General features: G+C 49.8%; 3 protein-coding genes across 3 annotated transcripts; 2 read left to right on the top strand and 1 right to left on the bottom strand.

Annotated features, from left to right (window-relative positions):
* On the top strand, nucleotides 1-2,506 carry ENH_00055120 (hypothetical protein, conserved; the record flags this gene model as incomplete). Its single annotated transcript, XM_013583805.1, has 8 exons — nucleotides 1-259; nucleotides 367-435; nucleotides 640-892; nucleotides 1,096-1,228; nucleotides 1,347-1,379; nucleotides 1,621-1,946; nucleotides 2,070-2,301; nucleotides 2,468-2,506. The coding sequence occupies 8 exons, from the start codon at nucleotides 1-3 to the stop codon at nucleotides 2,504-2,506; spliced, it is 1,344 nt and encodes a 447-aa protein (XP_013439259.1).
* A 5,945-nt stretch (nucleotides 2,507-8,451) lies between these two features.
* Nucleotides 8,452-9,139, top strand: ENH_00055130 (hypothetical protein, conserved; the record flags this gene model as incomplete). The annotated part of the gene is made up of 2 exons (XM_013583806.1): nucleotides 8,452-8,595; nucleotides 8,936-9,139. 2 exons carry the CDS (start codon nucleotides 8,452-8,454, stop codon nucleotides 9,137-9,139), a joined length of 348 nt encoding a protein of 115 aa, XP_013439260.1.
* Nucleotides 9,140-10,031: 892 nt separating this feature from the next.
* Nucleotides 10,032-10,449, bottom strand: ENH_00055140 (dynein light chain type 1, putative; the record flags this gene model as incomplete). The annotated part of the gene is made up of 2 exons (XM_013583807.1): nucleotides 10,032-10,137; nucleotides 10,325-10,449. 2 exons carry the CDS (start codon nucleotides 10,447-10,449, stop codon nucleotides 10,032-10,034), a joined length of 231 nt encoding a protein of 76 aa, XP_013439261.1.
* Between the last annotated feature and the right edge of the window lie 3,452 nt (nucleotides 10,450-13,901).

A 13,901-nucleotide genomic window follows, 5' to 3' on the forward strand; every position in this document is an offset into this window, starting at 1 on the left:
ATGACGGAAGGGCGCACGCGTCGTTTACAGAAGCTGCAGCAGCTGTGGGCCCAAGTCGTGAGCCAAGTGGAGGCGGAACGTCGCGTGAGAACTGCAGATGTGTCCTCTGTTGCATCAGTAGACCCCAGGAGCAGTAGCAGCAGCAGTGGCCCGAACGCCAGATGTCTACAGCAGCGGCTTTCACATGGTGAACGTATTCCAGATGAGGAGGAAAGACGTTATTACTGCCCTGAGCTCTGCAACACGGGCATATTCCGCCGTAGGTTCTCTTACATGCCGCCTTGTTCTTGGATTCCGCCCACGGCTGCTCTCTTCTAGTGCATTCTGCAACATTTTTTTCCCGTTAGTTTCGTTGCTGCCTTGCAGATCCTGATGGCTCCATACGGCCTTATCCGCCTCCTGTGGCAAATGACAAGTCTGAGCAGAGAAGACGCTGTAAGGCTTAGCTGGGTTGAGACCTAGTGTGTAGAGAGGGTTTAGTTGTATCTTTGGGATTCTTAACTATTCAACAGATGCGGCATTTAGCTGCTTTCCACCTTCTGTGGAACATCTCAGCGTGTGTGGCGGAGGCATTTGATGGGACTGCCGCAAGGTCCTGATTTGTTATATCAACCTGTTCCCCATTTTCTTGGCTTTCAGTCGTGGAGAGTCAGCAAAGACGAATGCGGGAAAGACGCGATCTGTCGAGAAACTCTGACATGAGCAGTGATTCGGAAAGTGAAGAGGAGAACTCTACCAGTGCTGCAGCACCTAGCAGCAGCGGTTGCAGCAGCAAAAGAACACTGGCCACAGAAGCAGCTGCAACTAAAGAGGCAGTGGAAGATTTCCTGGCTTCTATTCCGCTTCCAGACGAGCCGCCTCCACCAGCGGCACTTTCGCCTCAGGCCCCAACGTGAGCGTCGCTTCTGTTCCTGCCATTGTGTTTCTTTAGCGGTCTGTTGCGACTCTGTGGCATCCTAATGGGTTCGATACAGTGAATACAATGCCTCACGTTTCTTCCTTTGAAGGTGCTTTTACTCGCTCAGGTGTCGCCACTGCTGCAATTCTAAATCTCGAGCCTAGCGTACTCTGTTGCTGCTTGTGTTGTTTGGATAGAACTGCGGAGCGGCAACAGACGGCTTCTGCCCCAGTGGCGATGCCCTTTTTGCCATTCCCTTTCCCTGTGCCTCCTCCAGTTGGCGCTTATGGTGCAGGTTCTCAGCCGTCTTCTACAGGCGCACCTCAAGGAGTGAGTTTTGTGCTTTTACCTGAGCTGTCGGAAAGCAGGTTTGCCTGTTGTCCACAAGATGCTCGAGACAGTCTTTGTTGCATCGTTTTTTTTTATTATGTTGTTTAACGACGTGCAGGGGCCGCCAGGGTTCTTCTCACGTGGGTTTGTGGTGAGCCGGCTCAGGAATTCACGAGTAGTACATATTTTGTCAGCAGACCCACTGACACGCAACAGCTTTAGACGGCTTTATGGCACTGAATATCAAAACAGTCGGCTTCTGTTGATTCGGCAGTGGCTTTTGTCCGTTGTTTTAGTTGACGCCATTGCGGATGCTGCGGGTAGTGCTGCTGTTAAAGTTTTCCTGAGTGAATGCTGCTATATTTTTCTTTCTTTCGTGCCTGACTTTTCAGCCCCCTTTCGTTGCCATCCCCGCTCCTCCATCGCAACTGCTTGCCCACATGCAGCAGATGCAGCAGCTGTCCGGGCAGCAGCAGCCCGGGCAGCAGCAGCCCGGGCAGCAGCAGCCGCATAAGGTGCAGCAGCCGCAGCAGCGCATACCGCAGCAGGATCCGCTCGAGCCACAGTACCCTGCTACGGCGGGACCGCCTAACGTGCACAAGAGACCACCTGTCCAGCGGACGCCGCCTGTCCCACCGAAAAAGCAACTGACCGGCAGTAGGTCAGCAGAGGCAGCCGACTTGAAGGCAGCAATGGCCTTCGTTCCAACTCATCTGAGGTAAGAAAACATGGAGGAAATGCTTACTGAGTATGTCCGGTGTGGTCATTGTGAGCCGTAGAGTTGTGCCGAACTGCAGCAGTTGTGCGTAACATTACTTTTGCGTCGGTGCTTTGCGTGTAGGACCAAGAAGCTGCCGGCCACGGCGAAAACACGTGAAGGGCCTTCGATATCTCAAGTGTCTGCGTACTCCATGGGGGCTGCAGCTCTTGGGCGTCAAGTATGCGGCACCGGCGCATCATCTGACAAGCCAGTGTCTGGCTTGGCAAGGTTCTTAGGAGAAAGCAAAGTGCAGCAAGAAGGAAGCTGTCTTAAGGGTCCACCCAAAGCACCAGCACCTGCGGATCTCGATAGGGTAGGAGACTCACTGCGGATGGTTAGCCTTAGTGGCTGTTGCTGTCCTAGGTAGAAAATGTTACGATGCTGCTTCTGGTGATGTGCAGTACGTCCATTTCACCTCGTAGCAGCTGTGCAGCCTTGAGAGGTTGTTATCAGCTAGATTCATCTGGTGTTTTTTTCAGGCATTTGACGAGTTTCTGAAGGAGGTTGGGGCTTCATAAGGAGTACGCTGGGATAGGAGAAACGAAGCGTTTTGCGTGTTGCCGCGTCCTAGGCATTTTCAGCAGCTGCCCACTACTTGCAGTGGCAACAGTCCCCTCGTGGCTATGCCACGGCTAGGCTTTATGCGCTGGTAGGTACGTCGTGGATACTAAGACGTGTCGCTACAATGGGAGCATGTTCTTCTTGGCAAGAATACCAGAATTCCTTAGCTCGTGTAGTCAGCGTTTCGTTCTTTTTGTCGTGAGCTCTAGTGGCTTACTCGCAGCATCTCACCCTGAAATTTTGATTGTTGATTTTTTTAAGCCGTCCTAATTGCTTTGGAGTTGCAGTGATGCCTGGAGTGTACGTTTGAGTAGCTACGCGTTAATGGAATCGAGCTGTTTTGCCAGGGCTTGCTGGGTTATCAGATGTAGTGTTCGAGCTGCATTAACTTTGGTTAACAGACCCTGAGGACGTCTGCTGAAGAGGTTGTTACTGGCTACACTGATACCATGTAGGTCCGTGATGTGTTACTGCCACCAGCACCCGTTACTGCCACCAGCACCCGACATAGTGAGTCCAGAAGCGACACCGGCAAGCCAATCAAGAAAGGAAAAATACAGAGTTTGTACCTACAGAAACAAGAGTTGCGCTAGGCAAGCTTGCTAGACAACAAAAGCATGGAAAGGACCCTATATGTGCAGCTGCAGCAGGGTCCAATGCGGTCCCGTTACATGTGAATGAAAGACAGTGACGAACAAAAGGTGTGAAAAGGTGCTCTCAAGTGCAAAACGCACAACAAATGGAAGCAACAAAACATTCGGACAGAAGCAAGATGTGGCTACCCCTGAGGCTCCCAACCCCAGCAGCAGTGCCGCGCTAGTATCAAATCAGCAGACTGGTAAAGGCCAAGGTGTGCTATGGAATATGGGCCTTACTGCAGTCGTCCTAGCGGAAGTCATTTCCAGCGCGTTTGAAAAGCTGTGGGGAACTGTTGTTTTGTATAGCGTAGTTCAAGACAGGCGTCTGCAAAGTGGCTGCACCTCAGACCTAGGTGGCTTCCTGGAGAATGCCTCCAGTGACCGATGGCGAACGAATGCGTAGCGATCGTTCAGTCACAGGACTAGAGATGTAGTGCGTAAGAATCATTCTCGGACGACTTCTTAGTGGCAAGTATCATCTATGACACGTCGTTGGCAATCAGTTCACATGACAGAAGGTAATCGGGTTATCTTTAGATGCTATGCTGTGTTGATGCTTAGACGATACATAGTGCGAGCCATCTGCTCGCACTAGCTAAACAGAAGACGGCGGGCCGGACGTGGCACGATCAAAAGACCCTTTGATATTTATATCGTGCATAACAGACTCTGGTGCGGCACGTGCCGCACACGACTTTGGAATAGGTGACTACACTCTTGTGCTCACCTTCTGAATAATACAAGTCGCATGTGAGGGCGAAGGGGTGAGCGCAGGTTGTGGGACTCGCAGAGCAGGCACGCGTGAGCTCAGACCATCTCTTTGGTGAGCTGAAAGGATTTAAAATACAGGTGCCGGAATGAACACATGGTGCTCCCTTTGTAGAGCGCACCATGTGTTGCCATGTAAAGGGCGGCAGAGAGCTGTACTATGCACAGTCACGGTGCAGAACGACGCTTCTCTAGAACAAAGGTACTCAGTAGGCCTCCAAGGCGTCAACTACGTTGTGCTTTGTCATAAACTATTTGGTAAATGATTGCACCCAACAGAAGTGCATAAGACACCTACAGAGGCAGTCACCGTATGAAGCGGACACCAAACTGTTTTTGCCGGTGCAGCACCAGCCGGATTCTTGCTGAAGGGCCCTGACGATCACCAAATTCTACCGCTGCTTGGTGGTCTCCACGTTAATTCTCTTATTTAGCGTATGATCACAGTCATCTCAGTCTCCACGAGCATGATATATGGGTGGAGAGACCCTGCTGACTCCCCAATATCTCCTCCAACAGCCATGTTTGCCAGTCATGTTCACCATTTAGCGAGTTGAATCTGCGGTTGATTTATTATCAAGCGTTGGACTTTCTTGTCGCTGTGCCTGGTTTCTTTGCGCCGCTTTTCAATCAGTAGAGGGGTAGGAGGCACCTAAATATTTGTCCATGCCGGAACTACAAGCTGGCATCTACTGGACAACTACTACTAACGGCTAAACAGTACCGGTGGAAGTTGGCTCTTCATAAGTCGTGGGCTTTAGCCTCAAGGGTGTCCCAGGTGCTTCGTGGCCGCACAAACACGAGCTTTCAACTGTTCCTACGTCCTGGAATAATTGCAAATCTTGACGTTTCTATAGAGAGCTGACTCAGCAACCCATGCAGAACCCGTGTAATACGCATACTGCATCTGCCTCAAGCACCATATGCACGTATAACTTGACGCTCTGGCGCACCGACAGCGGGTGACTGCGGCCAAACCCATCCAGGGCCCACAGTTCGACTGTTTAATTTCCTCTTCACATCGTGGCAGTGTTCCGATACCTCAGGATTACGTTATGACAAGGTGCACAAAATGAGGATGCTAATGTGCTGCCACGACACGGTTAGCGCGCCTTCACATCGGGGTAATGAGCTCTCCCTCGTGTCTCACGCACTATCTACGGATTACAAATTTCCCCATTATCGGCTGCTGTAGAGTGTCAGCAGCACCACAACACCCGAAGACTTCGCCCTAACTGCGTCAAGGTACACAGCCAGCACTGTCCAATATTCGAGTGGCCAAGAACATTCTTCATTGAACATCACATGCGACGCTTCCTGGATTCGACGCTATTTCCTGTTCGGCCCTTTTGCCATCCATCCAGGCCCTAGAGATTTTCCACCAAGACCCATCTCAAAGAAGGAACACCCTGCATCTCTTCTACTAGTTCTGGCTGCAGCCCATCTAAAATCTCCTGTTCTCCGCGACCCGACAGGGCCGGGAGGAACGGCGACATCTCTTAACTTGAGTCTTCTGCCCTTCTTCTTTGCATCCGCTTCAAACGCCCTTTACTTAGTGCTTGTATAAAAGGCTTACGGGATATTTTTGTTTCCTGACCTCATCAATGGTATAGTTTACACCCATCACGATTAGGTGACTGCAGGCCACCGGGAGCAAAGGAAAATTCTCCTTGCTTGGTTACGCATTGCTACTGGCGAGATTTGCGTAACTCTACAACGGGGCATGCTGTACACTTGGTACAATGCCGGATACCTAATTCTGAATTATGCGACCCCGCGTCGGCCGCTTCTTATTTCCTCAAGACTCTGGAGTCTTCTATACCTTTGCTTCACAATGGAGCTTCCTCCTACCGCTACTGGCCATGATTCTATCCCAGCGGCCATTGATATTCTCAAAAAGATGGCACATTTTCATCCTTACCAAGAGAAAAGCTACAGCAGCAGACGCTTTCGAACTTCTTGCTGGCCCACTTATCCGCCACCACGGTCTCCTTGAAATAATAACCTCTGACGGAGATGAGTCTTGCTCTCAACTAGAATTACAGCGGCACCCGTGGGCCCGCCTCTGCAGTGATTCTGTCATACTGTCTGCCTACCGGCTCACAGCAGACATGCAAACTGGACCTACTGGCTGTATTCTGGAGTATACGTACCACACTCACATCTAGTAGGAGAACAAAGAATAAGATTGCCTACTCTCTATTCTCGAACTAGCACAGAACACGGCACGAGACTATTTACTGCGAGCGGAGTTGACATTTTTGGCATTTTTTGTTCACTTACACTTCCCATAATCTGGATGTCTCTGCACTTCTGTGATCGAGCGGTGAATCACATCTTGTTTTCTATATGGCGGCAGCAAAGCACATACTTGTACTACACACGACGGCAAACCAAGGACGCAAGAGAGGACAAATCTGACTTCAGCAAGCATTCATGCTTGTCTTAAAACTCTATTGTGCTTTTGGTTCAGGAACAGAACGCATCAGCGACGCTATCCACATCTTGGAGTTGCCTCCCACGTAGTTCTGTCATAATGTTTTCTGCGTGTCTTAAATTGCTGCATACTTCCCTCACGACTCGCACTTCGTCACCAACAGTAGTACCGGCTAAACATTTACCAGTCTTTGATCCTACATTATGAACATGTACGACCAAAGCACGTCCGAAGCTCAAAGTGCTACCGAAATTCCACATTTTTCCTTGCATTTACTTTGCTTATGAGGAGGAAAAACATGAACGGCAAGATAAATAGGCCGCCCACGCCCGCGTTCGTCAAGCTCTTGCAAGACAGTACCCAGACCCTGCGTCGCTGCAAGTATGTGGTGGGCACTTCTCCTGGAGCGTGTGAATCTTTCTGCGCAGCACTTATGAGCACTTTTCATGCACAGTATAAGCCAGAAGAGCCTTACCTGTACAGACAAAGGATACGTTTTCTAACCCGCGCCGCCGGCTCCGCAGGGAGGTTCGAGGCGGAGCTGTCACACACTCCAAAGTCATTTCAGCTCACTTAACTCCCATAATGCATACTAGAAAGTACTTTTTGCAAGGTTGACATCCACAGCAAAGGGGTCGCAGCCTTCAGTTGGCTGTGTGGGGACACAGGCGCCAATACCAGCCCCATTCGCTCCTTCAAAGATCTGAAGATACGTGTTGTGCTGAAAACAAGCATTTTATGCGATTGTATCTACGCACAGGCCGGTGGTGAACGCGGTAGAGACTTCTGCCTCAGGAGTTCTCCTTCAGCATCCCGCACCCTGCAATAGTCTGCCCAGTATTTTCTTCTTTGACAAGGCATATTGACCAGGCGTTGCCTGGTCAATATGCCTTGTCAATACTGGCGTCCGAAAAATGCATGTTTGGGTTGGTTTTTCAATGGTGCACTGTTTCGTACCCTCCCCATACCCCTTCTACTGTGTGGTCATCTCGGAACTAACCCCTTGAAAAGAAAATTAAAGGCTACTCTATTCACGCACCTACACACTGTCACAGTGCACTTATCAGGTAACTGTGCTGCTAGCCAAAATACAAGCCACGCCACGAACGTATCTAACCCTAGAGGCAATCTCACGTGACCCGAGGGCTCCCATGTCTGGGTCTGGCCAGCAGAGACCCCAAACGCTTATATCCTGAATCAGGGCGAACATACTATGCCGTTTCAGAGCACGCTATGCTGGTGTCACAACTATATTATGCCATTAACAGCACCTGCAATAGTTTCTTCGGGCACGGCTCTCTGAGCGTAAACCAACGGAAATTCCCTACCCCCCACAGGGTTTTGATGTCCATTAAATTTATATGTGGTGCACGGCAAAAAATTTGATTTGTAAGGCCAATAAGCAACTAGCACAGTGTGTTACAAGCCTCAATGCAGGCCTGTTGAGGACGGACTGAATTCACTCCTGCAGAAGGAAATATGGGGCCCGGCGTTGCCATCCTTACGCGCATGCATGCAACCTTGTCGCCTTCCTCGTTCGTGGGGTCATTTTTTGCCGTATGTGAATTTTCTCCCTTAATAGTGGCCGACGTACACACACAACGTGAGCCCGCTTCTTGTCCGTTGACACGTTACCCCTCTCCGCTTCTGGCATGCTTTTTCGTGGTCCATGTTCTTCTTTACTGGCCATTACTAAGTAAAAAACGCATTTCGAGCATTTGCACCAAATTTCTCCCCGTATGATGTAGGAGGTCACTGCTGCTTGGAGTGTTTGGTCCTGTTCACGCTCGCTGGATGAAAGGACCCGCTTCGTCATTATCTACTGCTCTGAGGGCATCTTGCTTACGCACCCCATTGTCAGTTTCACATGTAGTTCCCCGCATTTTCTACCTGTATTCGCGCTTTTAGGCCCGTGCTTGTGGGTTCCCTGGCAGCCCAGGTGTCATCCATTTGGAGGTGGAAAGACTTAACTTGCATTGCCTTGAGCCGAACCAGGGCAATTTCGGCTATTTTTCCTACATAATTTACTGGTTATAATTCAGCAGCCTCGCTTCAAAAAATGGTACCTCACCAGGACGAGAGAGGAGAGCCCCGGCCCTCAGAGGCGGCAGAGGTGCCCGGTGATCGGCTCCAGCAGGAGCAGCAGAAGGAACTGGCGTCTTTGGATCAGCAGGATGCCTCTGATACTGAAATGGACGAAAAGGTGAGGGGGTCCAACGTAACACAACCTAAGAAGCAGTGCAGCTATTCTCGTAGCTGGAGGTGCGGAAGCCACTGATACTAAGCACACAGAGGTATCTCACTCATCGCCTCTGCTTGGGGTACCTATTGATAAGAACTTGAAACTTAGCAGATTGAACATTATACATCCAAAAGGGGGCAATTCGTGCGAATTATTCATGTGCACGTCACCGCCATTTCAAGGAGTAGGGCGGTGATATGATTAGCTACATACCACCGCCACTTCAAGGAGTAGGGCGATGATATGACTACCTATAAAGATGCACATCTTCGTCTGCTTGCTGTTTAGCGCGTTTTCTCAGAGGCAAGCAGCACTAATGACGTCCCTTGAACATGGAGAGACAGGGACAGTAGCAGCAGCTCACAAATACACTGTCTGCGCTGCATCGGTTCGGAAGCTGAGGGATTTGCTGCTTATTCCCGCTGCTGAGGTGGAGGCCGCATTGCAGCAGGCAGAGGGTGATTATGTCAAGGCAACACAGTTGCTTTTAGAGCAAGAGATTTGATCTTGGCCACGGACGCGATACGTCGCGTCGCACCCATTCCTTCGATCCTTCAGGGTCTCCGGCAGTTTTCACAAACCTGCCTGCTTTCGACTGATCCCAATAAAAAGTTGCTTCTGCAGCTGAACAGTGCAAGAAGACCGCGTGTATCTTGATGCACAGCCTTTTGCTTGAGCCCAATACGGCTGTAAGGTTCCGAGAAACAGATTATTGAATTCCCAAAAACCGCCTAAAGCCTTTTCCTCTGAAGCTGTGCCTGTTCGAAAGCCCTACGCAATGAGTTGCGGAACCAACTAGGCGTGTCTAATTGCATTTTTCTTGGTTATTCACTGCCTAGGTAGACTGGTGGCGTCACCTTGTTCAACTGATGAGTGAAAGTAATGTCGTACGCTTCCTCTTTACGAGCGGGGTTGGGTTTCAGTACGGATAGGTGAACCAGTAGAAGGCCAAGCTGGGACCATCAAATACCCAGTAGTTGGGAGCAACGAGAGCCCCGCGGGTCTCCACAGCTTTGCTAGTCGGTGTGCAGTGGCTGAAGATTACGTTAGATGACTGCACAAGCTTACGAAAGGGGATCCCTCGTTATGGGGGTCTTCCAGCTGCTTATTGTGCTTTGTAAACAAGGAATGAGAATTTTCCAATAGTAAAATACACGAATCTCCGTTTCTGGTGCACGACGTAGCTTGCAAAATTCTTTCCTACTGTCACGTGCCTGAAGAAGCTAACAGGGCCCTCACGGGTTGCTGGCAAGGGCTCCTCAGCATGCTGGTAGCAGAAGCGGCGTATGAAGGGTGTGCTATGTGAAAAGCGACAAGGAACAGTGGAGAGTAGTGAACATAGCCATTGCAGTTGGCTTTGGGTGAGTCGTGGGTTATTGAGGGAGGTGGTAGGGGTGCTACACTGCATACCAGCAGGGCTGCCATTTCTTGTCCAAGTCTCTTTTTAGTGCTACCGCTATTTCGTGAGCGTTGAAGTCGTTGTCGCCCTGTAGGAGTTCCTTCCTGTGGAACACGCAGAGGGAGGAAATCTGGGTTTGCAGCCGTGGCAGGGCAGTGGACCTTGCCCTTCCAATGCCTCAACTGAAGCTTAGTACAAAAGGCGGGCATGCCGAAGATTTGTGAACTAGCTGCGAAGCGCGCTCCTGTGTCCAGCCCAGAGTGCATTGTGTGCTGCAAAATGAAAGCTCACGCTTTGGTGATCGTGTAATCCAGCATGTAGTCTGGCATATCAGGGGGGCTCATCACCTTAGCGCTTTTGTATACGGTAAAGTCTATCGCCTGATACTCGTCCGGCTGGGCTACTTCAGTAAACATCTTGAATTAGTGCAGGTGACCTCCGTTCATAAGTCAGCCGCAGCCCATGGACTCAGCGCAAGCCCAACACTGTCTTGCTGAAAAAGAAATGACTAGTTTTTTCTGAAAATGTGGTTTCCCAAAGCTTCACAGTTCTTGGTGAGCGCCGCAGATCAATCATGCAGCAGCATAGAGGGGCAGTGGCCTGATGAGGACATGAGACAGAAAACCGAAACAGCACCAGAAAGTTTAAAGATCGGCAGAACAAAGTCTTCAGAGAAGGGTTACTGAAAAGAATATTGTCAGTTTCAGGGCAAGGATTCCCCAGAATAGGATGGAGAATAGCTGGTAGCCAGCCCACTTCATCGCTCTACGGAGATCAGATGGGGTTCTGGTTAGATCTCCTGCCAGAGTCTCTGATGACAGATAGGTTCTTGTGCGGACAATTGCGCTATTAATCACGACTCGCTGGTGGTGGTGCGTGAAATTTTCCCCAGTGTCGGCACTCGTCCGTCTCCGCGACCGCGCAGTAGAGAATGTGGCCCAGCACAGTTGCCCACACAAGAAGAGATACGACAAGGAACTTCATAGCAAAAAAAAGTTTTTGTGCAAGTCACTTTGAATCACAAATAAGCGGGACGACGGCTAGAGAATTGACGACTATGTGGAAACGACGAACAGCTAATTTCAAAAGTTTATCTTTGCAACTCAACTTTTGAAATTTAGCGACAAAGGATCAGCTTCGCATTCTAGACCATTCTATGGCGTAGGAGGAGCTTTGGTAGAGTATTTTTCCGCAGTCACCGCTAACAGCCTCAGAATTTGAATTTCTGTTACTCATTGCTGGGGAAGCAGCGTGGTTGCACGCTGTTCCATAAAGTAACGCAGCTTGTTCCCTTAATATGCAAATTCTCAAGCTCTCCATCAAGTGCTAGAGCAGTGGAACAAAAATAGCACCCAAAATGGGGGGCGCAATGGCTGACTTCGGATATTTGGTCAAATAGTAGTGTCCCGCTCATTCACTCGAGGGCCTTGCGTCTCTGCATTAGTTTCTTTCTGATATTGATGCTGTTGAGGCAAAATGGGGCAGCTTTTCATATTTTAGTAGTTCACTAGCTGTTCTAGGCAGGGTAGTGGCATGAGTATTCTAGACAGGGTAGTGGCATGAGGCATGTTCTGCAGCATTTGAGCAACGGGCCAGTGTGCAAAGCCTTCACCTTCACGCCGCTGCTTAACTCCCCGGCGGGCGTTGTCAAAGTCCCCCTATCATGCCAAGAAACTGCGCAATAGGCTGCAGACGCACCAAGAAAAAATAACATAAGTGGGTCGATTTCCAACTGCTCTTCATTGCAGTGGAAGGAACAAGCGTGGACAAGCCACCGTGCGCGCTTGCCGCAGGTGCATTGTCCCAGTCGATGCATTCGAAGCTTGAAAATTATTCGGCCTTTGTGTGTTGGCTGCTTCGGCCCAGCAGGCTGCCATTGCCTGGACACTTGAATTGGAATTCTAGTCTTTAAACAGCGAGAAATATGCCTGGGAGATCTGTAGCATACTGCATCCTCATGTCTATTTTGCAGCACTTCATAGCATCAGGTTCATTGCGATGCCTTCTTTCTGAATCCGAAGCTACGCTGGAGAGTGCCGCATGGCTAGATCTGCCCCTCAACCATATGAAAATGACTCACAGTAAGTGTGCGGAGCTACTTTGAGAGGCGTACAGTGCTCTGAACGAAGATACTTGAGAAGTGCTTAGAGGAAGAAGCACTCATCTGTTCTGAAAATTAGTTTGCTGCCGTCAAAACAATGAAGAGCGTTACTTCGCCAAAATCTTGGAGCCAGGCACCACGCCAAGCAAAATTTTACTCATCGTTGGGAAAACAGTGAAAGTATTTACAGTGTCTAACAGCTTGAGGCCTATTATCACGGGTGCTGGCCCGAGCAAAATTTTACTTACCGTTGGGAAAACAGTGAAAGTGTTAACAGTGTCTAACAGCTTGAGGCTTATTATCACGGGCGCTGGCCTTGAAATCACCGCTACTGTGTCGCGCTGTAGTTCGGTGCCCTTCCATTGAAGCTGCCGGTCTCACAGTATATTCACTGCAGCAGTGGCTTCCCTCCCAGGAGCTACAGAAGACCGAGACCTGTGAGCTGTTTAAAAATTTTGCTGGTGCAGCACAAATGAGCTTTTTGCTAATCCTGCGTTAAGTGAGCTTCTGCCATGAATGCTTGTTAGGCGGCTCCCGTGTCACTAATAGGCGATTATTCAACACCTTGGGTAGCAAGAACTAATGAGAAATATATACAGGACTGCACTGTCTCCTAGCGTGCAAGCTCCTCGGTTCACACTGAGGCCTTTTGCAGCGTTTTTTGTCGCTGCTTCTTATTGCAATAGCTCGCGGCGTTTCCTTCGATTATACGCTCCAAGCTACCCAATCCAAAGATTAATTAGTTAGCATCACAGTAAGTTTTAATTGACAAATGCTTGTCCCAGAAGATAAGTACCATCCGAAGGGACTGCGACACCATAAAGGAAGTGACACTCTTGAAGGACCTCGGTCCCTTCCAGGTGTACTGCATCCAGATTTGCGAAAACGCTGTGAGAAGCAAGTATATTTCAAAGTTTACGAGTGGAATTGAGCATGAGCTTTTTGTTTGGCCACGAGGCGGTCCAGCTCACCGTGCTGGCTACCTCGATTTGTGGGAACTCGGAGGTGGTGGTGACCTTGACGTCAAAATTTTTAGACGCGCGGCTGGACAAAATATTCAGCAGCCCAGCAAGAAGCGAGACGGTTTGAGCTATTGAAGCAGCAGTTTCAAGTGACAGACAGAGCATGGGCAGCAGCAGTGCTCAAACATGCCAGCCGTTCCGGGCCACCAGACCGCCATGTCGGCAGCGCCTCGAGCGGTTCAGCCATGATCCGAAGGCTATGGGAAATTTCAGTTGATATTAAGTTCTTTCTCACACACACAGCCCAGCAAAAGCCTTCTTTTCTGTTGTGTAGTCTTTTCTTTGTATCGTGAGTCCATCATCGTCCTGTGCTGGTGGTCTAGTCTCAACCAGCGGAAGAAGCACGCGCAAGTCTGCACTCAGGGCCATTTATTGCATCCCACAACAGCTTTGTTCGAACAAAAGATGTACTTCACGTACGTTGTTCGTCCGGGTGAGGCCCCTGAAGGCCGGGGACCGCAGCTCGAGCCATTCTGGACCTTCTGTGTAAATTACAATCTTCGCCTTGGCCTGCTGATCCAGCTGACCGCCTACGCAATTCTCCTCGCAACCGCATCATCTGGAGGCAAAGATCCCCTATCTCTTCTTAGTTTTTTCAGGTGTAACCCTGAGTCTGTCGGTACGTGGACGCACACGATTATTTCGATCACGTTAGACTGCACTGAATGCCTATGCCCACTGCTCCCAAGCTTACATTAGTGAAGCCCAAACACAATTTATATGCATAAACGATGCAGTGGAAGCA

Source organism: Eimeria necatrix, genomic scaffold (assembly GCF_000499385.1).
Source record: "Eimeria necatrix Houghton genomic scaffold, Enh_scaff44, whole genome shotgun sequence".
Classification (NCBI taxonomy): Eukaryota; Apicomplexa; class Conoidasida; order Eucoccidiorida; family Eimeriidae; genus Eimeria; species Eimeria necatrix.